The sequence below is a fragment of the Chlamydotis macqueenii genome, chromosome 27, assembly GCF_036417535.1.
Source record: "Chlamydotis macqueenii isolate bChlMac1 chromosome 27, bChlMac1.mat, whole genome shotgun sequence".
In the NCBI taxonomy this organism is placed as follows: domain Eukaryota; kingdom Metazoa; phylum Chordata; class Aves; order Otidiformes; family Otididae; genus Chlamydotis; species Chlamydotis macqueenii.
In genome coordinates this window covers 1,686,128-1,711,037 of record NC_141582.1, presented here as the reverse complement: position 1 = coordinate 1,711,037, position 24,910 = coordinate 1,686,128, and the positions used below count along the sequence as shown (strand labels likewise).

The 24,910-nt window shown below is 46.9% G+C and overlaps 1 protein-coding gene across 1 annotated transcript; it reads left to right on the top strand.

Moving 5' to 3' along the window:
* The first annotated feature begins 16,655 nt into the window (after window positions 1-16,655).
* Window positions 16,656-21,454, top strand: NEFM (neurofilament medium chain). Its single transcript, XM_010122175.2, has 3 exons — window positions 16,656-17,835; window positions 18,140-18,264; window positions 19,480-21,454. Exons 1-3 carry the CDS (start codon window positions 16,774-16,776, stop codon window positions 20,873-20,875), a joined length of 2,583 nt encoding a protein of 860 aa, XP_010120477.2. The 5' UTR covers window positions 16,656-16,773; the 3' UTR covers window positions 20,876-21,454.
* Window positions 21,455-24,910: the final 3,456 nt, after the last annotated feature.

The window sequence follows — 24,910 nt, the reverse complement described above, 5'->3', positions numbered from 1 at the left end:
ATCAGAGATTTCCAGCCCCGAGAGCATCCCCATCTGCCAGCCGAGCCAGGGGGAAGGCTCCTCTCCCTTCATCCTTCCGTAGGCAGATACCTCGGGGACGGCTCAGGGAAAGCGGCACCGCCAGCGCTGCCAGGGGCACAAACCAATGAGCGCTTGCCATCACACAGGTTCATTTTACTGCTTCCCTCCTCCCTGACACTTCCTACCCCCCAGAGAACACCTCTTCATTTTTATTTTTATTATTCCGGCTCTGACCATCTTTGTTGCTGGATTTCAATATATAAAAAAAAGGTAAAAATTTTAGCCATATCAGCCTGATGGCACTGCCAGGGAGATGGAGCATCCCTCATTTGTCAGGATGTGAAGAAAATTAGGCCACACATTTCCCAGTCCCCACAAGCTTCTAAAGAACGAGGTTTTTCTGTAGATAAAACGCATTAAATAACTGCATAGTAGCTCCGATGTTTAGTCCTCAGAGTTTAAAACTTCACTACTTGAAAAAAAAAAATTCTATTTTTGTATCTGTCTTTCAGAACATGTTCTCTACATTACATATAAATGCTATCCATTAACATTAATTACGCTTCAAGCCCATTATCACTTAGGCATCCATCATCATCCAGAACATCCTCCACACCTCTCTCCTCGCCGTCTTTAAGATGTGCAGCAGCACAAATGCCTTTAAGATGTGCAGCAGCACCACTCAGCTGTTCCCTTCAGGAGTTTTTCTACAGCTTTTTAAGGATAAAATGTATAAAATCCCCTCCTGTAATCAGACATTTAAGAATATACCCCCTCAGCACACCCCTGCACATAACTGCCTTTCTTCTGGAACCAGCATTTCCTCATGACTTCCGTGGTCACAAACTGCACATTCCAGATTTCCCAGGTTCTCCCCAGTTTTCTGAAGGCAGAACGTTAAAAAAGCCTCGAAAGCAATCTAGTGGAGAACACATCGATGAAACAAGTACTTGGGCATGTTTAATTCATCAGGGAGTGGCTGAAATCGCTGGAAGGAGAAGCTCCAGCGCAGACTGCCTTGCTGACTCACACGAGCCTGGCTTCAGAGCGTTTTGGGCTCACACCCGCAGAGATGCAAAGGCGAGAGGGAGAGGAGCGACCCATACGACCGTTCAGGCTGATGGCAACACCAGGAAGGAGTCAAGTGGGCCTCTTGCTGTTGGGGGTGTCCCTTGACCTGAACCTTGGTAAAAAGTCCTCCTTTTTTCCCTTCTTCAGTTAAAATCTAGTCATTTTTTGATGTTAAATACAAATTGCCTTCAAATGGCTTGATACAAAGAGGCATCTTCAGATCAGGGGAGCGGGGAAATCAACCCCTCCCAGAAGCAAGCTCCTCCGACACATCACACGTGGGGACAGAAGAATCACATCTCTCGGTTGACCCTGATGGGCAAAGCCTCGGGTCCAGCCTGAAGCCCGTCCGTCGTCCCGCCAACTGCTGCAGGATGCCACCCTCCCACCAGCATGCACTTCTCCCTCATGAACTTCTCTGGTTCTTCACATTTTCATCCTGATTTTCAACCAGCCATGTGAAGCACCCAATTTGCTCCAAAAATCACCTAGCCCAAACAAAAGGCAATAAACCCTTCCAGACCACCGCGGCAAGGTCGCGCAATTACCTGTCATGAATGGAAATGACTCTGCCAGAGAAAATTGCTCTGGAAAGGGAACTATGTTGAGAGAGTCTAATAGAGGTGGAAAAAGTAGAAATGAGCCCCCAGCTTCTGAAGAACAGTGGGGAACGAGGACAAGCAGGGTGACAGCAGGATCTCTATCCAGCCCTGTTCAGGCCGTGGATACTGGCTTACTGGTTGGATTTGGTCAAGTCACTTATCCCCTGAGATGTCCATCAGGTGCACTGGTTTTTGGATGCGCGGGTAAGGGAAATGTCTCATCTGTGAAATGCATCTCTCATCACACAGCTGGTAAGGGGGCTTTCCCGGCAACTGTGCCCCTTAAATATCCTGAAGTACAGAAAAAAAAAAAGTAATGCAGTGTTCAGAGAGAGAAATGCACAGCTCTGCTGTGTAACAAGAGGAAGGAGAATGATTTTAAGAACTTCCCAATACTGTCAGGCCTCCAGTTTGCTCAAGGCACTGGTGATCTCTCCTGCACCGCAGTGGTTTGCCATGTAAAACAGAGGGGCCAACGCAGGATGCGAGGTTCCAGCCAGTGCGGGGGGCTCTGACCAGCCCCACCTCATCTGTCACTGCTGATCTCACGCACATTGCTTATTCAGAAAGAAAATTTTTTAAAGTATGTAATTTTTTTTTTCCTTGACCTCTGAGACCTATTGATTACTGCTCTGTAAAACAAATCAGGCTCCATTTATACTTATGGAACATCCCTCTGCTGCAGCAGAGCAGCATTTGAAGGGTAGATTGAGCCCCTCCGCAGTTATCACACATAACTGCTCCAAATGAACCTGCCTCCGTTCCTCCTCGTGTTGCTTCCCAAACAGCTTCATCCTAATTAAAAGACATTTTCTCTAGTACGCGAGGATGTTAAAAACTGAAAATGAAGATGAGATCTGGCAGGCAGAACGTTTCTTTCTGTGTTTAAAGGAGGTAACACAGTTCCTGTGGGTGAAAAACAACAATCTGAAACGCGTCCAACCCTTGCTGCAGAAGGAAGAAAAGTAAAAAAAAAGCAAGCAGTTCTTGGCATTCATATTTTAGTGCTAAGAGTGGCTATTCTGGGCTTGCTCTACAACGTCTGTGCCAATTAACGTGGGGTCTCTCAGCGTGACTCCCATCGAAGGCAGCAGCGGTTCTCGCTGAGGGCAGGCGGTCCCGACACCTGCGGCCCAGGGACTCCGCTGGGGACGGGCACAGCTGCGTCAGGGACAGAGGCAGCGTTTGAAACGGTGCCAGCTGTCACCTTTTTCTCTGTTATTAATGGCAAGAGGTGTGGGATTAAGGCAAGAGCCAAGAACTGTCAGGAAAGAGGATGGGCATTTCTCCAGACAACAAATAAATACCATTAATCTATTTGTACAGACAGGATTCAGTGTAAAAATGAAGTTGCACAGGCATGTTGGTTGCAAACTGGGACCTGAAGGCAGCAGACACACACTTTGGGTGTGAAACCAATCAACCTGACCAGCACCAAATGCTCGTAAGGTTTCTTTTGGAAAAGGCAAAACGCTTTGGCATTAATCCTGGAGTTATTTCTCCTTGTGACCAGCCCGCATCAGGACAAAGCGTCAAAGAAGGCATACAGCTGATGAGAATTATTAGCTCTTCACTATAGTCTTTCATCTTGACAGAAAATTTCTTATTGCATGTTTTGATTTAATGACCTGTTCAAACAATTAGCTGAAACAATTAAAATCCAGGGCTAGGAGGAGTGGGTTTGACTTATGATGGGAATGCACTAAAAACTCAGTCCAACAAATTTGTTCATCTCCCAATCAAAAGTTTCCAAAATCACTAAACTTTCTTTTAATATTGCTATAATTAGGGTTAGCCAAGAGGTGGAGAACATTGAGATCTAATAAATGCACCACGAGAAAACAGATTGCTTTGCAGGATGCTGCACGGCGGAGTGATTAACACGGCAGCCTCAGGGCAGCGGTGCTCCGCCGGGAATGCGGAACAGAGCAGCAACCTCTTGGGGCCAGCCTGAAGCTACACTGAGCCCGTACTTTACATATGGATTTTCTATAGTATATAACGAGATGTCTGTTCATCCCTACTTCTGATGGGAGCAGTAGGGATGATGTAATAACGTTACCAAAATATAACAATAAAGTGGTTTTGTTTTGTTTTTTAATGTGGACTTTATTTTCCACAGCCAACGGATTCCTAGTGAACATTTTGTTCTAAGCTGAGGACCACTGGGAGCACCAGCCCGTGTGCGTAACGGCGTTCACATGGTTCTACAAGCAAGTTATGCAAAAGGCAGCACCTCTGATGCGTGATCCAGTCCGTGTAAGAGAGCAATACTGGGGAGATGATAGAGTAGAGGCATTTCTTCCAAAGGCAAGTTACCAGGGTTGTGAATGCATCTAAAATCCAATTATATTTTAAATATTTTCTTTTTTATATATTGCATATAGCAGCCTCAGCTGAACAGCGTGGTTATAGACGCCTTTCCAGCCCGTGCAGCAGTCAGATCATGTGGTTGTTTTTCTCCAAGACAACTCATTTCCCAAAGAAAGGTCAGAGGAGCACGGAGAGGAGAACCAGAAGGCCGTTCCCCCTGCGCCATCACGCTGGGCAGGGATGTCCTGGTGAACTCTGCGTACAAAATGGTGGCAGGGTTGGCCCATAAAGTTCTGTTTTAATAACAGCATGCTAAGTTATCCTTGGTTTATTGAAAGGCATTTAATCACCAGAGTGGACACCACCAGCACGGCAGCCAGTACTGCAAACTCCTCTCAGAGGCAGTAAAGTTGGCTTTGCTGTAGGGGATCAAGGTGAGACTGAGCTGCAGCTTAAAGCAGAGCATTTCATACATGAGTTCTTCTCATTACCAAGAGATGATAAAAACACCTCCCTCTTACCTGGTAAATCTCATCAGTGGATCTCAAATGCATCGCGACAAGGACGGTTTCATTCCTTTCGTTATCTCCATATTCATTAGGAGGAGAGGCACAGCAAGATGAAATGTGCAGCCACGGTTCCCCAGTGAACAACGGCAGAGGTGGAAAGTGGGGCCGAATTCGGAAACCACGCTACCTCATTACTGGACTGAGGATTTTATTAACACCACCTACAGTTATTGAAATAAGAGCTGCTCATGGAAAAAGTTCGAAGTCCCGCAGAAGAAAAAGCCGGCTCAGTGGCTCTGCACCACACACATAACAAATACGCCACAGATTGCATTGATGTTATACAAATAATGCTCATAACGCAAATGGAAGGAAGAGCACAATTAGGCCAAATTACTGCCCACGGTGGGTGCTGCAATTAAGCAGCTACAGTGTGCAGGTACCTCTTCTCCCTGGTAGGCAAAATCCATGGAAGATGTGGCTAATCCATGCGCACACAATCAGACAGTGTTTTCTTTCAGCTCTGGCAGCAGCTGATGGAGAAGGGTGGCTCTGGGTGCCAGTGCTGTGCCGCAAGCCCTAAAACTGGCCATGATTTGCTATAGCTGATGGGGCAGACCTTGCCCTGCGCTGGTGCCTCCAGCACTGCCACCACCATTTGTCTGGGGGCCCGGGGAGGTTCCCCGCATCCCACACCCACCCCAGGGCACGGTCGTGCTCAGAGTCAGTGAGACAGGCCCCCTCTGCTTGCAGTGCGTGATCTGCTGGGGAGAAAGGGGCTGTAGCAGAAAAAAATAGGGAAGCAATCTGAGGAACTATGTGATCCATCCAAGGTGAGGTCTTCATCCAAGCCTGGCTTAAAAAGGAAAGTTATATTCCCTTCCTTCTCATCAGGGGGCTAATGAGGACGTGCCTTCTCTGCCCACACCATCGGCTCGCCAGGCTCCCATGCTCCTCGGCGGGAAGCTGCTCTCATTTGCACTGGTGCCACTGACGTTAGCAGCCAGCCCCTGGGATTTTGCTCTCTTTCCACTGTATTTCTGTGGCGTGTCACTCCTGGCAAGGGCATAAATTTACTCCTGATGTTCCCTGGGATGAGCAAAGTCTGCTCTGATCCCCAGTGCCAAATCTGGTTGGCGACCGCTCTTGTGTGCGGCGCATCACCCCCTTTCCTGACAGGCGTGTTATCGCCGGCCCTGGGATGTTATATTAATGCCTCTAACCAGATAGCGTGTAAAGATGGTATTCCCCAAATGACAATGAAAGCGTAACAGATAATTTCATTTAGAAAAAGCTTTTGATCTGGGGGAAAGCTAGTTAAGGAGATTGTTTTATGGCAGTGCAAGATCTGTCATATGAGAAATGAGTGGTGGAAGGGATCATTAAAATCCAGCAGGATCTCGCCAGCTGCCCAGGTCTGACCTTAGGGAAACTCCCATCGAATTCCAGTCGAAGGACAAGCTGTGTAAGGCTGCCCGGCCTGTGCCCGCTGTCTGGGGCCATCGACACCACGCTGGGGACAAACCAGGGAGACTGCGATCCCGGGAGAGCCACAGATGAGAAAAGGTGAGAAATGTCATCATGGTCAGGCTGGATGGAGTTTTCTATAAGCTGGCACCACAGCATGATCTATTCTACAATTCTGTGATCTCTGATTCATGTTATGAAGTTATAACAATTGGACATGGCTAAAATAGTAGGATGTGATTAAACTTTATGGAGGACTAAGGGGGAACAGCAGCATCTACACAATGGGTGTTGTTTCTGCCATTGATAAGAGAGAACATTATGTTGGAATAGGAAAAAAAAAAAAAAAAAGACCAGTAGAAAAAAAAAAACAAACAATGTGAGTCACGGGAACAAGTTTGTGCAATCTTGACTGCTGGCACGCTAACGAGAGGTCTCAGGACACAGGGGAATGGGATGCACTGATGCAGAGGGAGCAGACTATGACATCTCAGAAGAAATGAGATTATTAGATAAAGCTTTCTCTCATTCTCCACAAACATTAAATAATTCCCATTTGCTATTCAAGAAAATCGGGTTAAGAGATCAGCTGGGATAGGGTTTTTTTCGTTATTTTTTTAATTCCAAAACCTAGACTTTACATCAGACAAAATTTCAGACATAACCTACACTGCCAAGGCACGGAGCATTTCAAATGACAGTGCAGAATATTCTGACCTTGAAATTTACAGGTGATAACTTTTAAATCCTTTTCTCAAAGAGTTTTCCAAACACATTTAATTGACACGGAGACAGTTCGGGAGAGATGATGGTAATTTGAAGCTTGGAAATTAAAAAGAAAGCACTGCAGCAAATTCCACCAAGTTTGCACATCATGGTCTTGTGGCATGGCTGCGACCCCAGCATTTCTGAAGGTCACTGGAATTTCTGTTTATCTATACCTTGTCTATCCCTGCAGGTCCTCCTCACCCTCCCCTTTGTAAGGGTAAGGAAGAAAGAAGTCTGAGTGGTGAACACACTGATAGAGGCTCAGCTCAACAAATCCTTACAAAGCAGGATGAAAAGCCTACAGGACTCCAATGAATACAACGCTTTCAGGGACTATAGAATTGCATTTTTTTTTCTGGCAAATTTAGAAAAAAACTCATCTTTGATGACCTTTCCTTCCATTCCAAATGGAAAACAAGCTCCTGTCTTATCACAAACTTAGAGTCACTGATGTAATCAAAAGTACAACTCTCCAGATCAGTCATTGATTTTTTTTTTTTAATGTACTAAAAATTACCTTTGTTCTTTCCATTTTTAAATCACATTATGGAATTATTTCAGAACTGCCACAGGCAGCTGCCTGTAAACATCTCTCTCCCACTTCATCCCTTCAGGAAGGGTAGCCTTCCTCTCCTGTCCTGCAAGCCTGTCCCGTACGCTCCACTTTGTGCTTGATACAATCCCACACCATTGCTCTTAAACTTGTTTAAGAGCTTCTGAATTTTACTCCAGCTGAGGGCCTTGAGACAAAAGGAAGACTTATCGCTCCTCCTTAATCAAGACTTCAAAGGAGCGCTATATATATTTTTACAATAAAATTAGTTTGCAAAACGGATTACTAAAGTTATTGATTTTTCTGCTGTGAGTATCTGCATGATTCAATTTTATTTTTTATTTATTGCTTCCTTCCTAATCAGCTCATAGTTATTTCTGCTAAGAATATTCTTTAGATATTATAAGACTGAAGAAATTGAACTGATGTTCCAGACCAAAAGCAGCTCGGGTTTCTGCATGTAGCTTTAAAAATACAAGGAAAATCTACAAAGCAAGACCATCTCCATCATTCCTTATCCAATTCAAGCTTAGATCATGAGCTTGGCACACAGAGTTCGCATTTCTATCACAAAAACCAACAAGCCGTCATCTCAGACCATGGGCAGTTTCAAGAGAAGATGCAGTGACACACAGGCTGTGTTTTTTTGTGACTGCATATGAGAATGTCAGTCCAGTTGCTACAAAGAGCAGTTTTACATTTGCAGTTTGATGTGCAGCTCTCATCCAGCAATACCCATATGCTGTTGGAGGAACATTTGCCTCTCACATTTGGTTAGTCCAAAAAGCTGAGGCAGGTCACAGCAAGGAGTCCTAAGAGCCGAAATGCCACCGTGCCATCACAATGCAGAGAAAAGCAGAGAGACCAGGTTGCCCGGGGTCCTTTGAGATAATTCACATAACGAAATTCTCAGATTTTTTACCCATAAAGCCTTCACATGAGACAAGTCCTCCAAGCAGGACTACTTTAACGGTTCCTTCTTTCTTAAATTTGCTGTAAAATATTCTTACCTGAGAAACCTCTTCAGCTCTCTTCAACATTTACTGCAGAGGTCCACATCAGACAAATCAACTGTCTTTATACACAGCATCTAAATAATAACTGACCCCTCAGAGACCCCAGCAGCCTTCTGCAAGGTAGGCTCTGCCTCTAGCACTCCTTAAGTAGAAAAATAAGGAGTCATTGCAGTTACACAGAGCCGTCACTGAGCTACAGCCTTGCATTGCCTTTCTCTATGCAAATCAATTAAACATCCAGCATGAGAGCAATTAACCTAGATACTAATTAGACTAGCAGAGAGAACATCTTTCCTTGTATCAGGCCTTTTATTTTAGAAATTAATATCATCCATATTTAAGTGTGTTTATTTGCCTCAATTAAAAACAAGTCAATAAAAGAAAGGAAAGTCAGATGTCCCAGGGAAGAAGTGGGATGCAGCTGTTGCTCTGTGAGTGATAAGTGCTGAAGAAAAGCTGGGTGGAAAAGCAGAGTGACAGCAAATGGAGGAGATAAACACAAATGCATCTGGAGGAGCCAAACCCACAAACAAATGAGTAACAGCTGCCACAGACCATGGAGTATAACTCCTGCAGATGAGGGCCACGCACTGCGAGCGTCACACATTATTGCTCACAGATTAACAAAATAAAACCTTGCCAATTACGGGGTTCATCCCCAATTAGAGCAAATGTAGGCATCTCTCTGAAATGAGTGGAGCAACACTGATTCATGTTTGCTCTCGGTCTGCCCCAGAACTCCCCGCCTCCGCACCCATATGCCACGCAGAGCTCCCAGCCCATTTACCCCATCGGCGGTTTTGCTGTGATAAAATCCACCGAGTTTCAGGTTCCATGACAGGCCCGGGATATTCTGAGCAAGCTAGTTCAGAGAGAAGATATTTTGAAAAAAAAAAAAAAAAAAAGATCCTCAGCATCGATGTGGTTTGCACATCAGCCCTAGAGACAGCAGCCAGGGTTTCTCGGCAAGACCTTGCCGTCTGCGTGCTGCTGCTGTATTGAAAAATGACACTTCCGTCCCAATCATGCCTCTAACTGCTAGCGTGATGGATCTGTTGGGATAACCAATGTCAAAGTTAGCTGTTGCTGGGGCTAACTTCCTCGGATTTCCAGCCTGCAGTACTTTTTCCTCCATTTTTCCTTGGAAGCAGCACTCTAGAAATAGTTTTGCCCTGTGGCAGTGTTGCCACGTGCTCTGTACCACTCCAGGAAAAGCGCTCCTGAAGCAAGCGTTGTGGACACTTTTCAAAGTTATATTTTTAGAAAGAGAGGGCTAGGAAAAAAAACCTCTCAAAATGAGATAGGAAGAGCTATTTTTGATCACTTTATCACGGAAAGATTTCTACTCCGCCCTGTGCTATTTTCTGGATGGCGACTTTCAGGATAGTTCAGTTTGAACCATCAGACAATACACACCAGAAAAATGACCGGTGAGCCATAAAAGCAAGCAGAGTGGAGCAGCATGAGGGGAACAAAGCCATGTTACTTCCTTTGCTTTTCATCTCAGCCAATTAACTCTGAGTTTTTCTTTGCCTGGGCCATGGCTCAGAGTTGATCCTTTGCGGTGCCTGGTCTATTGTGTGCCTGAATCCACTGGTCCTACAAAAGGCAGAATTGGGTGATTTAATACCTTGAATACAGACCAATTTTCTGAGAGAGACTAAAAAACCTGCTATCAACCATGTCCTAATTAGAGAACATCAGTGTATGATCCCACCTCACTCCTCTGCCATCCTGCTAATGCTACAACTAATGCTACAAGTTATGATTGCAGAAAACGGGTAACTGGAGACTGCGTTTCCTCAGCAGCACACAATTCCTGGGAGAGGCACGGCCTCTAGAAGATGGCACATGTGAAATTCAGTACGTAGTTTGGCATGGGATCAAGAAACTCTGGTTTGGATTTTAACCAAACAGGCAAGGCAATTTAAGCTAATGGACCTCATTACCTCCAGTTCTCTCTGACAGATTCATTTGCAACAACCCACCGAAACTGCTTTTAAACCATGTAAACCGTCCAGATGTATCTCTGTTATGAACTCTTTTTTCAATCCAGGGATAAATCAGTGCTTTCAGTCTCACCAAAGGCTGTGTTGGATATTCCCTGGGGCTGAGCACCCATCCAAAGCATCGGGACACTCTCCACACTCATATCTGCTGCACCTGGATCCAGTCCTCCCCGTTGGCATGCAAGTTGATTCTGCTGAGGTACTGGGATAAAGCTGGCTGTGAGGAAAGGGTTAAAAGACAGTGCTATTAACAGAAAGGCACTGAGCATCATTATGATTGAAGTCCTCAGAGCGGTCTTATGGCTGCTACATTTTTTTCAATATTTTCTGATATGGAGGCAGAGGATTTAAATCCAGTACTGCACCCAAATCCAAACTCTGGCCTTATAGCAGGGCCATAGCATCCACGGTGCCTCCAGCTGATGATACAGAACAGGACTAGAAAGGAAACTGAGGCTCAGCATCTTCACTGAAGCTCATTCCTTTTCTTAAGTGGGTGCAAGTTTGCTTCTGACTCTGTTTCATAAACCTTCACCTCCAGACTCTTTCTGCTTAAAAAGAAGGGCAGTCTTATTTCTGTTTTGTCAGGTTTTGGGCTTCTCTGATATGGGAATCTACAAAGCAAATCTCTGGTAGGAACCAAGCCTTCCAGTATCTGTCTAACGTACACAGCCATAGATTCGGAAATGTTGTCATTAAGGAGGGTCACAGTTCATTTGTGTGCTGAGGCTGCTTTTCACACAGCAAGTTCATCACACGTCTGTTGCTAATTGGTCAAAGAGCAGTTTAAAGGAGCAGTGGAGCAGAGTTCACCATCCATTTCCAGTAGCATGGACAGGGGTTTTGCTAGCCAAGGACTCTGTATGTTGCTTGAACAGATTTGTGGAAAATTAGAGACTTGAATAGATGTCATGGAGACAGAGGCACAAAACCTCCCTTCCCCTCTCACCCAAGTGCATGCCGTTATCCCATATAACACCAGAGACAGCTTGTCGTAGCCACAGCCCTTCATGAAACTGCTCTGGCGTGGGTCATCTCTTCCACGGGGTGCAGTCCCTCTAGAACGGCTGTCCCAGCGGGCCCTCCACGGGCCACAGCCTCCTTCAGGCATCCACCTCCCCCGGTACGGGGTCCTTCACGGGCTCCAAGTGGATCTCTGCTCCTCCATGGACCTCCATGGGCTGCAGGGGGACAACCTGCTCCACCATGGTCTTCACCATGGGCTGCAGGGGAATCTTGGCCAGGAGCCGCATTACTCTTCCCCCTCCTTCTGAACTGACCTTGGCGTCTGCAGCCGTTCCTCACAACAGGCTGGCAGATGCCTCTCGGGATCCTTTTTACATCTTATTCATTTCTCATCTCCTCTCCACTTCTTGCAGCCGGGACGGGCTGAGTTGGGCCCAGTCGGCTGCCCGGCGGGAGGCCAGAGGGTGAGGCTTGCAAGGCCCACAAGGCTCGCGCCTCCCCTTCTCTGCCCCCGCTCAGCTGCTTCACATCTTTCCTTCACTTTTCCTGTTTTCCCCATCTTAAATACATTATCACAGAGGCGTTATCACGGGACATTCTGCTACCAATTGGCTTGGCCTTGGCCAGCAGCGGGTCCGCCCTAGGCCCAGCCGAGTCCACTGAACAAAGGTGAGCAACTTGAGCAGTTTCCTACAGAAGCTACCACCTTAGGCCCCCCCTTACTAACAAAACCAGAACACAGCTGCAGTAATTTATAGTGGGATCTGAAGTTTTTATTGAATATCTTTCTATTATTAATCGTAAGACTCTAGGCTAACTTCCTCACTGGAGTAATTTGGCATCGCTGCTCCTTGGTGAATTCACACAAGCCAAAAAAATTGTCCTTTTGAAACAAGGCAAGAGGAGGCCATGAGAGAGAACATCGCATTTCAGACATTAGAAAATCAGTGTGCAATGCAGCCTTTTAAAAATGCAAAGAAAACACCACTGAAAAATGTAGGCAGTACAGTAAACATTTAGCTTTTTGAAGTTAGTAAATGGCTGAAGTACTTTTGTAGCTGTGAAATCATTCTTGGTATTGACATTGAGGGAAACTTAGGTCTGTACATCTATATTTTAGCAAATAAATCCAAGAAAGCGAAAGCAGCAATGAGCTCGGTGATGATCTGGAGGAATTTTCACTCACTGGTAAACTGCAGGCAGATGCTGCTTTAGGACTGCAACACAAAGCCTTTCTACATGGAGAAAATAATGCAAGTGCCTGGAAATGTTTGATTTAAGGTCTTGAAATATGTCCACTGGCTGAATGGGAGTGGTGAAAAGCAGGACGTGGTAGGAAAATGTTATTGTGAAACAGTTTTGTCTTGAGAAAGTCCGGTTTAGAACAGAGAGAAAAGGAACGTATAAATTTTTCAAAGCACAAGCATTCCCCAGTAAAACCTTTGTATTTTATGCTGTGGCACACTCTCAAACAGCCTGGCGTGGCTGCTTCAGTCAGGCTGCCCAGCCTCGCCACCGCTCCCGGCTGCTCCGGGACAGACGGAGGCAAAATGCCAGGGTTCAGTCCCCTGCCCTCCGCACGTTCCCTTTCCTTCATTGTACCAAACATCCCCAAATGATGCTGCGGGTAATTTGTGAATGGTCATGATAAACCATCCTCAAACCCCTGCAGAATCTGGTATTTTAAATCTTGAACAAATTACAAAAAGAAACCAAAAAAAAGTAAATCCTTTTGAAAGTTCCGCTTCTCACGAAGCGGGATGCCCGCCCTGCTCTGTCACGCGATGGCCCAATCCTGCAACGTGCTGTGCACTCCTGAGGGTGCTTCCTTCAGAGCCAAGGTCCTAAAGCCTTTTCCAAGAAGCATCCGACACCATACAGGACTGGGCCCTTTGCGCATCAATCCAAGTGTTTTCCTCCATAGCTGTCGCTATAGAGATATTATCAGGACGTATCCTCAGCTGGACTGAAATGGCCATCCTTGCTCTCTTGACTTGGCTGGAATGAGACCAGTTCACGCCAGCTGATCATCTGGGCCATTATTTATTACAAGTTTATGGTGACCAAATAAGTTTTGAGGATGTCAAGCTCTTCAGCTGACACAGACGGGTGCAACCTCCTTGGCTTGCAGAGCCCCACCCATTTACATTACTCTGTGGTGTGGAACAGAAAAAGTGGACGAAATCCTGATTTCCTTCCTCTTTTTTCACTCTGACAAAATTCCTTCTGATATTACTGTTTGCTCTCCTCGCATGGATATCGCTAAGACCTACTCAGGCTTAAGTTGCTTAAGTGTAAATCTGGCTTGTGTTAGAAACAGGCAGCCACTTACCAAGAGAAACCTCCTTTAGGCTGATAAATATTTTTTTTAATAGTTCCAGCAAACTGCATTGTGTTATCTGTCCGGTTGTCTGAAGACTGTCTCTCTGTAACATAAAAAACCCACCCCAGCCCCCTTTTCTCCTACTCATCCGATTCTATAATTTTTTTAAGACGCTCAAGTTAATTCATTATCATTGGATATATTTCATACTCCTCTGTCTGGAAGCAGCCAGGCTGTTGTGCAACTCCACCTTCTGTATTTTCCTTTGCTTTTTTTTTTTTTTAGGGAAGCTGCAGAACTCAGTCTCATCCTCCTATAGTATTTCTTTAATTCAGGTTTGTCAAAATTGTGCAAGCAAGATGAAAATCCATGCTGCTGCTTTCCGACTCCTTGGGAGTGCCTGTTCCCTCCCTTCTTCTGCTCCAAATTCCGAGACACCAGGCTGCTGTTTGCTCCGAAGCAGCAATGCCTGTTTGTTAAACTTTGAGGCCAGGAGTTCTCTACAAGCAGAAATATTATTCTGCATTTTAAAATCTCCAAAGCAGAGACTGAGAGAAAGGAAAAAGGGATTAGCTGCTCGCCAGAACCCAGGGAACATCTCAGGCGGATTTCCCTGACTCATCCCAACCTTCAGATCACCTTCAGGACAAGGGAGCTGGAGCACTGCCCGCCTGCATCCGGTTGGAGATCGGAGACGAACATTGTGAGAATGTGGCTGAAATTAAAACAATGTATTTTATTCCAGAAGGATTTCTGTACATGCTCGTAAATGTCTTTGTGAATGCAAACTTTTTCTCATCTAAATATCCTGATTTTTAAGGTAATCAAGATGTATTATGAAAACTATTGTATTCTATAAAAGTTTGCATTGCTTGAATTTCAGTATTAAATAAATAAGTCAAACGCTATCACTGCCTGATTATAAAGCAACCATTTATTTTGCATACTGAGTAAAGGGGTTTAAACCAATCCACGCATCAGGGTATTTAATGAAAGGGAGTTCTATCACAAAGTTCACTCTGCCCCTCCTTACGGGCTGCTCAACACCATTCCCTTGTTTTCAGAAGATTAAAAGGATAATAAAGACTCCCAAGCACCTCTGTTAACCATATGCTTCCTTTTCCAGTAAGTTTTCCATATGTATAAACACACAATCTGCTCCTTCCCCCACCCCAGTTTTACTTAACAGGGAAAAAAAAGCAGTAATGAACCAGATCATCGTGTATCTTTTTCCCTAAAAGAAAACAAAATGCAATGCCATAATAGGCAGCAATTTTGGTTTGACTTCCCATTAAATCCAAAGGCATGCTTCTTGCCGATGGAGAAAACTTTTACAAAATTAATGGAACACATTTAGAATCCATGATGGTTTCAATTATAAGAAAACCTTTCATCTGTGTTTGTCATCCAAAACCCCAGAGAGGGTAACCAGAGGCTCGGGCTGCCTGTGTTTGCAAATACAACTCAGCAGATACCTCGGGTAGTTACTTCTCCGCTGACTGCAGTGCTGCAGTCCTATGACAGCATCATATTAATGAGCCAGCAGACAGCGCGCTCCGGGGGGGTCGCAAAGTTTAACCCTGTCCCTCAGACTTCCCCAGCTCTCCACAGCGGAGACCCTGCGCCAGCAAACCCAGAACTGCGGATGTCCCAGCTTAGCAGCGAGAAAGCTTTTGCCTGCTAAGATCTCCTACGTAAGAATTCGCAGACTGCTCCACACAGGCAGACCCACATTTTCAGCACCTTTCTGAATGAGGAGTTAAAATCTCCCCACCACCCCCCCCCGCTGCTCCCCCCAGTATTCCACCACTCTGCAATGGGAGCTGTAGCAGGGCTTTTTCCAGCACCAGTAGATGGTGGGGTTCTTGGTTTTTTTTTTTTTTCTTTGCAGCTTGCTGATCAAATGCCTGTGTAGCTGTAATCCATCCAAGGGGAGTTCAGAGTCTGGGTGTTAGCTACTCACTGCAACGCAACCCATACTGAGCATACTGCACCGTGCAAACACAATTATTAACAAAAAAAAAAGAATTTATTTCTAAGCAATGCACCATGCGTTAGATCCGAATGAGGGGGGGGGGGGGAAAGAGGAAGAAAGGGGAGGGGGAGAAGAATGAAGGTGAAGGATTTGGGATGCCGTGGGTTTCTCCATCCCCGGCCGCCGCCCGGTTGCCCCAGCACCGCAGCGGCGGCATCCAGCTCCCCGCAGCGCCCCCGTCCTGCGCCTGCCCCCCCCACCCCGCCCCGGGAGCTGCCCATGGTGCTGCAGCCCCGGCCCCCCGGCCCCCCGGCCCCCCGGCCCCGGCCCGGCCCTACCCTGCGGGCTCCGCCGGCCGCGCATCCACCGCCCCCGGCAGCGGCCCGGTACCGGCACCGCGCTCCGCTCCGCCATGGCCTCCGCGGGGGCCGGGGGGAGCGGGGGAGGCGGGGGAGAGAGGAAAGGAAGAAACGAGAGAAATAAAAGATAAATAAGATAAAAGAAAGAAAGAAAGGAAATAAGAGAAAGAAAGAAAATTTTAAAAGAAAGAAAAGAAAGACAAGAAAGGTATAAAAGAAAGAGAAAAAAAGAGATAAGTAAGAGAGAAAGGAAATAAGATAAAGAAAAGAAAGAAAAGAAAGAAAAGAGAACGAAACAAAATAAGAGAAATAGAAGGAAGGAAGGAAATAAGGGAGAGAAAGGAAATAGAGAAATAAACGAAAGAAGATAAAGAAACGGGAGAAGAGAAAGAAAAGAGAGAAAAGAGAGAAAAGGACGAGGGTGACGGCCTAGGAAAGGGGGGAGAGGGGAGCAGGGGCAAGAGGGAAGGAGCTGGTGAGAGGGGCAGTGGGGGGAGGGAGAAGGGAAGGGGGGAGCGGGGCAAGGGGATGGGGAAAGGGGGAGCAGGGGGAAGGGAGCGGAGGAACGAGGGGGAAGGGAATGGGGAAAGGGTACCGGGGGACCATGAGGGGCTGGGGGCCGGGCGGTGGGAGCCGGGGCAGGGGCGGGGAAGGCGGGGCGGGAGGCGGGGCCGGCGCCAGGCGGGGGGCGGGGCCACGTGTGCGGGGCCGCCCCGCTGCCGCCCGGCCGGGGCTTTATAAGGGGGCAGCGGCGGCCGGAGCCTCGCTGCGCTGCCCCCCAGCCCCCGAGCGTGTCCCCCTCTCCCCTTTCCCCCGCCGCCATGAGCTACACCATGGAGGCCCTGGGCAACCCCTCATACCGGCGGGTGACCGAGACCCGGGCCACCTACAGCCGCGCCAGCGCCTCCCCGTCCAGCGGCTTCCGCTCCCAGTCCTGGTCGCGGGGCTCGGGCAGCACCGTCTCCTCCTCTTACAAGCGGCCCAACCTGGGGGTGCCGCGGGGGGGTTACGGCTCGGCGGTGCTGAGTTCGGCCGAGAGCCTGGACCTGAGCCAGGCCTCGCTGCTGAACGGGGCGGCCGAGCTGAAGCTGAGCCGCTCCAACGAGAAGGAGCAGCTGCAGGGGCTGAACGACCGCTTCGCCGGCTACATCGAGAAGGTGCACTACCTGGAGCAGCAGAACAAGGAGATCGAGGCGGAGCTGGCGGCCCTGCGGCAGAAACACGCGGGGCGGGCGCAGCTGAGCGACGCCTACGAGCAGGAGCTGCGGGAGCTGCGCGGGGTCCTGGAGCAGGTGAGCCACGAGAAGGCGCAGATCCAGCTGGATTCGGAGCACATCGAGGAGGACATCCAGCGCCTGCGGGAGCGCTTCGAGGATGAGGCGCGGCTGCGGGACGAGACGGAGGCCACCATCCGCGCCCTGCGCAAGGAGATGGAGGAGGCCTCGCTGATGCGGGCGGAGCTGGACAAGAAGGTGCAGTCGCTGCAGGACGAGGTGGCCTTCCTGCGGGGCAACCACGAGGAGGAGGTGGCCGAGCTACTGGCCCAGCTGCAGGCGTCCCACGCCACGGTGGAGAGGAAGGACTACCTGAAGACCGACCTCACCACGGCTCTGAAGGAGATCCGAGCCCAGCTGGAGTGTCAGTCCGACCACAACATGCACCAGGCCGAGGAGTGGTTCAAGTGCCGCTATGCCAAGCTGACGGAGGCGGCTGAGCAGAACAAGGAGGCCATCCGCTCTGCCAAGGAGGAGATTGCCGAGTACCGCCGGCAGCTGCAGTCCAAGAGCATCGAGCTGGAGTCAGTGCGTGGCACCAAGGAGTCTCTGGAGCGGCAGCTCAGCGACATTGAGGAACGCCACAATAATGACCTCACCACCTACCAGGTAGCGGGGAGGCCTCTGGGGCTGCACCCAGTCCAGTTTGGGTGGTGAATGGGGGGTGGTGGCAGTGCCTGGGTACCAGCTCCCCAGTGAGGGATGCTGGGGTGCGCAGAGAGGGAGCTGGAGGCGATGGCCACAGCGGGAGGGAGGTGTCGGGGAGGGCGGTGGGAGCTGGGTGGGTCCTGGTCTGATCCTGGCACTGCCTCCCAGGGAATAAGTTTCCAACAGCCCCTCTGAGAACTTTTTCTGCTCCGGGTCTGTGTGAAGCCTGTGTCTGTGTCACAGAGGTTTTCTGTCTCCATTGCAGGACACGATTCATCAGCTGGAGAATGAGCTTAGAGGAACAAAGTGGGAAATGGCACGTCACTTGAGGGAATACCAGGACCTCCTCAATGTCAAGATGGCCCTGGATATTGAAATTGCTGCATACAGGTACAGTAGGGTGATTGCGGACGTGTCTGGAATATTAATAGCACTGCGGATGCTGCTGGCTTGGGAGGCTTTGCCACAGACAAGAAATATCTGCATGCAGTGAACACAAGTAAAATTAGAGCTTGACTGAATTATCACAAGTGTTTCAAAACCTACGCAGACCCAAGGAGCATTTGCAGTAGGAACCCAGAGTCCATTAGGAACCAGCTCTGTAATGGGTGGCAAGGCTCCCAGTGCGCTCCGTGGGCACGGGGCAGCGTGACTCAGTGCAGTGGCACTGGTGCCGTATTCTGCCCTTGTTTACCAAAGCAGAATATGCGGTGAAAGACAAGTTTATTTTTAAGTCCTGTTTGCTTTGCATATGTCAAGCAATTGCTGCTTGTCACTTGAATTCCCTTTTATCGTGTGAGAGAGACAGTGCACTTGCTTGATCATGGTTTCAAGCAGGGAGTGCTAATCTGCTTGTCACAGACACTTTTGCTGTTCTTGCTCAACTTTCCTTTAAAGGCATCCACTCTAATCTAGAGCAGGAACATTGCTTGACATTGCCATCACCTGGCAGGTTTTTTTTAGTCTCCTTTGCATTACTTCAGAACTCTCATTGGAGAAGGGCTGATTTTTCTGGGTCACAGGCTTAGATGAAAAGCGTGCATGTGAATATAGAAAAGTAAAAACAAAAACCCATCTCCAGATCTGCTGAAATTCCTGAGGTTGTTCAGAGACGCACACAGATACCCTAGGGTCTATAGCTGTTTGCTGCCAAAGTAGCTGAATAAAAGTCTCTCCAGTTTTCCTAGCCACACAAGAAAGGTAGATGCCCACCAATATTTGATCTGGGTCTGTTGGCTGTGCCAAATTCCCAGTTTTCCTAAGTCATCATGTGCCCTGTGAAGGGAATTATTTTGCCATACTCAGTGCTGACTTACACCATGCTAAGGTTTCTGATGCTAAAGATGAATTTCAGCTGATCAGCCCAAGGTGTTACACTTGGCACATACAAACCAAGCTAAAAGCTGTTTGCTGAGTATGAATTTTGCAGAAGAGCTGATTCCAGGAAAGCTGAACTGGGGCTGTGAGCGATGGATTATGCCGATCGGCTCTAGCATATTCCCTGTACAAACAGGTTTCATCCTGCTGATAAAGGGAAATATTCTAATAGCTGTCTCTTACATTGGGCTTCTGTGCTAATTTTTTTTCCCCTTCTCATTCCCTTAGGAAGCTACTGGAGGGCGAAGAGACAAGATTCAGTGCCTTCTCTGGAAGCATTACTGGACCCATATTCACACACAGGCAACCATCTGTCACAATAGCCTCCACTAAAATTCAAAAAACGAAAATCGAGCCACCAAAGCTGAAGGTCCAGCACAAGTTTGTAGAAGAAATCATTGAAGAGACAAAGGTAGAGGATGAGAAGTCTGAAATGGAAGACGCCCTGGCAGCTATTGCAGAAGAAATGGCAGCCAAGGCCCAGAAAGAAGAACAGGAGGAGGAAAAAGCAGAAGAAGCAGCTGTAGAAGAAATTGTTTCTGAGAAAGCTGCTGCAGAACAAGCAGCTGCACCTGAGGAAGAGGAAGCAGAGGAGGAAGAAGAAGCTGCAAAATCTGATGCAGCGGAAGAAGGAGGCTCTGAAAAAGAGGAAATCGAGGAAAAGGAAGGAGAGGAGGCTGAAGAAGAGGCGGAAGAAGCTGAAGCCAAGGGCAAAGCTGAAGAGGTAGCAGCAAAGGCAGAGAAGGTCAAAACACCTCTCTCCAAGTCACCCCCTAAATCCCCCCCTAAATCCCCTGTGATGGAGCCGGCCAAGGTCATCCAGAAGGAAGCAGCTGCAGAAGCAGAAAAAGAACAGAAGGTGGAGAAAGGTGCTGAGAAGCCAGCCAAGGAGGAAGAGAAAGCAGCATCTCCAGAGAAGCCAGTAACACCAAAGGTGACATCTCCTGACAAGGCAGCAACCCTGGAGAAGCCTGTGACACCAGAGAAGCCTGCAACCCCAGAGAAAGCAGTGACCCCGGAGAAGCCAGCAACCCCAGAAAAGCCCCGCTCTCCTGAAAAGCCAGCAACCCCAGAAAAGCCAGCAACCCCGGAAAAGCCCCGCTCTCCTGAAAAGCCAGCAACCCCAGAAAAACCCCGCTCTCCTGAAAAGCCAGTGACCCCGGAGAAGCCCCGTTCTCCAGAGAAGCCGGCCTCCCCGGTCAAAGATGAAAAGGCTGTGGTGGAGGAGACCATCACTGTTACAAAGGTAACAAAAATTAGTGCAGAAGTAGAGAAGGAGTCTAGGAAAGAAGACATTGCAGTGAATGGGGAGGTGGAGGAGAAAAAGCAAGAGCAGGAATCCAAGGAGAAGGAGGTTGAGGAGGAAGACAAGGGAGTTGTCACCAATGGCTTAGATGTGAGCCCAATTGATGACAAGGGTGAGAAAATTGTAGTAACCAAAAAAGCCGAGAAAATCACTAGTGAAGGTGGGGACAGTACAACCACATATATCACAAAATCAGTGACGGTCACTCAGAAGGTAGAGGAGCACGAAGAAAGCTTTGAGGAGAAATTAGTGTCCACCAAGAAAGTGGAGAAAGTTACTTCACATGCTGTAGTAAAAGAGATTAAAGAGACCGAATAAAATAAATAATAGCTAAATTAAAAAATTAAAGAGCTTGGGTCGGTGCAAAAGGTTAAGCCATATGACAGCTGCAAAATGCATGTGAGTGACGCCTTCAAAGCAGAACAGGTTCTCTCATGGAGGCTCCAGACACACAGTATTTTACTTTTTTGTGCAATATAGGGGAGGGGGGGGGAATGCATGCAGGCTCAAGATGTACTCCCTCCACAGAGCTTGGGGATCTAAAAAAATAATACTAATAATAGTGCATGAGACGAATTGTGCAAAGGAAGCTTTTGAATTTCCTGAGCTGTTGGAGGGACATATCTGAGGAACGACTTAAGATGTATTATGCAAAGAACCAACTGAGCCAAAATCAAACAGAAAACAGTAGTAGAATATTCATGAGAACCAGAACTCTCCTAGCCTTAAAAAAAAAAAAGCTACTTATAAATAATTATGTTTACCTCACTGGTGCAATTAGGGTGGACTTTTGCTCATGGGAGAACCTAGTTGACATGCACAGTACGCAACCTTTTGTTGTTTGATGTAAAAGTCACAGCAGTTCTTGCTCAATAAAGGTCAATACTGAAAACATGAGTGGTCTGACTTTTTTTTTTTAAATTCAGATCCTTCCATAAAGTTTGGTACTCTGTCCTCAACAGGAACAGACTTGTGTGGGTTGAGTAGATGCTTGTGTTTTTCCCTTGATTTCTTCATTTAGAAAACAAGTTTGAATGGGGTATGGTAAATTTCCTGTAACATAAATACTTGAGCAGGCTTAAGCGAATGCTTAAGAGCTGTATCCTGTGCTTTCTAGAGTAAAGAGGAATCCATTGAATGCCACTACCTGGCTTCTGGGTGCTCAGAGGGGTTGCGATGGCTCTTGTGAGCAAGGGGAGGGTCTCTGAGCAATCCTGCTCATACGAAGTGTGAGAGTTTTAAGCTCTGCTGCAGGTATGATTTTCTTCCCTGCACACTAGCCCCCACATCTAAGGAGAGCCTTAAAGATGTGCCAATTTCCAGATCTTTCCTGGGTTTTCCTGTGAGGCTAGCCCGTCTGTGAGTCACAACTGGTTGTGGTGTCTTCTGTGATGCTGCTTTGTCACTTAAGTGTGCAATGACCCCTGAAGTAATCCCAACCAAGACACCATGGGTTCATCAAAATGGGGTAGCTTCTGATAATTTCTTTTTCTCCTCATGCCTTAATTATATGGGAACATCTTTATCAATTCTCCATCTCAAATGATCAATGGGTGCAATTTGCCTCTGAACCCAAAACTCCCAAATTGAGAGCAAATAAATTCCTGGAAAAAGAAAACTGTCCCAGAAATAATAGTGGTATCATGTATCAAAAATATTCCTAACTAATTTTTTTTAACATATTTCTCAATTCAAAGATAGCTGTAGAGATGAGACCCTTCCAGACTCTGAACTGCAGCTGGGTAGGGCTCAGCTTACACCTGGTAGGACTGAGAGATAAAAACAAACTAAAGCATTTTTTTCCATTTCCAATAAAAATGCCTCGTAAGTGTTGCCCTGTGTCTACTGCTACTTCCAGGCTGGCTTTATTAAGAAGAAAGCCAATTAAAGAGCCCTCTAAAATCCCACTACATGAAAAACAAACGGAGACAAATGAAACCAAGGGAAAAAGAGGAGGGCCCCAGCTCCAATTTGCGGAACTAATATGTCTTATTATGGGATGAATATTGTGTTTCTTTCAAAAGGCAAACCAAGAACTCCTGCCTTACCTCCCGTAATTAGCAAAGAAATGCAAATAATTCTTAAGCCTGGGTTCAGCACATGGGCTGTCCTGAAATCTGTTGCCTAATTGAGGGTCTGATCAAAATCTCAATGATTTGCACACTCCTTCCCATTCTTTACCCCATCAATAACTGAAGATCAAGTAGTTTTTAATTGAAAGGGTTCTGCATATTCTTCACTGGAGAAATTGTAAAAAGGCCATGGCAGATAAGGCTTTCAAATAAATCTGAGTGTCTTTGTAACGAATGTTTCTCCTGCTGATATCAATAATGGAAATCTGTTCTCACCAGCTTGCTGGGTGAGTGATGTTTAATTAAAGCAGAGTTAGCAAATTAAATGGCAGCTTCTGTGTAGTGAGCTTATTTGTGAAAGTTATATGTGCATGTGACGAAAGTACCAAAACCTTATCGAACGAGATGTTAAGTAGCCCAGTCGCACTCACCTATTGTCGGTACACGGTTGCACCAAGGTACGTTAAAATACAGCCATGCCCAATGGTTTGTGAGCACTGAAGCTGTTTTTCTCTTGGATCTAATAAAAAATGTAAAGAGAATAATGACACTAAAACCAAAAACTAAAACAGACCAATATTTAACATCAAACTTTCTCTTTATCTGCTTCCAAATAAGTTCCAGAATCTGCTAAAATGTCACAAACCGTGAATTCGGGCGTCTTCAGCACCGAGATGAAGAAGGGTCACCTTGACCTGTGCATCAAATGTTGATGTCAGCAGGAGACTCAAGAGCACTTGAGTTAACGTGGGCTTCTGCCGGCGCAGGTGGGATGCTGGGCTTGTTGTTTTACACATTACCCTTGCTTTTCAGTTCTGCTAGGATACGGGTCCAGGACCTGGAGACCATTACTGTGTTGGTTTGACTCTGCACACGGGCGGTCCAGCCAGGACTGCAGTGTCCCGCAGAAGGGGGCTGTATCGCCACTTCTGCCCAGGGCGCAGCGGCTTTCCCAAATGGTTTTGGGAATTCACTGCAGAGCCTGCGTGGGAGGCAAACCGCTACCCCAGACTACCCACTGGCACGGTGTATTTCAAAATATCCTCGTTTCCCCCCTCCTTTTCCACCCCAAAACATATTGCAGCCTTTAGTTATTACCCAGAATTGCATTTTTTTCTCTGCCCTAACACACAAAATAAATTTGTGAGTTTAGCCTATTTCCCACTGCAAATGTTTCCGTCAAATCCTAAGAGAAACAAGCAACTGGTTAACACATTTCTAAATATTTATAAAACCTTAAGAACCGATTAATATTTAACGTTGCCAAGAGGTTTTGTCTGCTGACATCTGCAATCAAACAGTTTCAAAAGCGAGCCTAATTCCAGGGCAGAGATGCATAAATAGTATGTTATTTACCTGTTCTGCACCAATTACTTCTTCAGACTGTGCGTAACCAGTGAAGGGATTAATTGCTTTCAGACACAGAAGTTCATTAATCAATAAGACAGATTTTGTGAGGGGAAAAAAAATAATTAAAGGAAGTTACTGTGAAGATTTTTGTGTCTTATTTAAAGTGGGCTAGCAAGACCCTGATGACTTCAGGAGCTGGAGGGCTCTAAACCAGGATCTTTTTACCATACTGGGTGGTGGAGATGCTACAATTAAGAGATTTTGAGCATCCTAGGACTAAATTCCAGGTGGAAACAAACTGGGAAGTGTTACAAAACACAAATAGGTTGCATTTGCCAGGGAGCTGAGTCACACACTAGAATGTTCTCCAGGCATCAGGGTCTCTGCTTTTCCCATTCACGTGGGCTTGCTTTCTTCCTTCTATGTTTGGGATTAAACTACCCTTAACTAATGTCAGAAGGCAGCAAATGACCAACTGTCAATTATTTTGTTACTGGAAGGTAAATTCCTAGAATCTGGATATTACATCTGTACAACTTTTCCCCTTGCTGAGTGGGAGGGGAGTGTGCGTGTATGTGTGTCTCCAGAAAAGCACTCAGGACCTCCTTGTAGTTGTCTTCCCCGTGATGAGATCTTGCCCCTGTCTGCCCAAACAGCAAGAGAAAATTCAGGGATGGACTTGCAGTTCTCCTTGCAGCTGCAACTTGGGTTAAAGTTTCTGTCGTGTCTCCCTCTGCCTGCTTTTGCTGCATTGCGTCAAAGCGAGCTCATGGATTTCCAAAGGTAAAACAAGCGTTACCGGCAGGATTCCCACAACCACAAGAGCATCTCAGCACGCAAACGCCCACTTCCATCCACCCTCCCTCCAGTTTACCTTGGCAGCAAGGCAGGACTGGGGGTAACAAACCAGGCTGGATGGTCACTGCAGCTC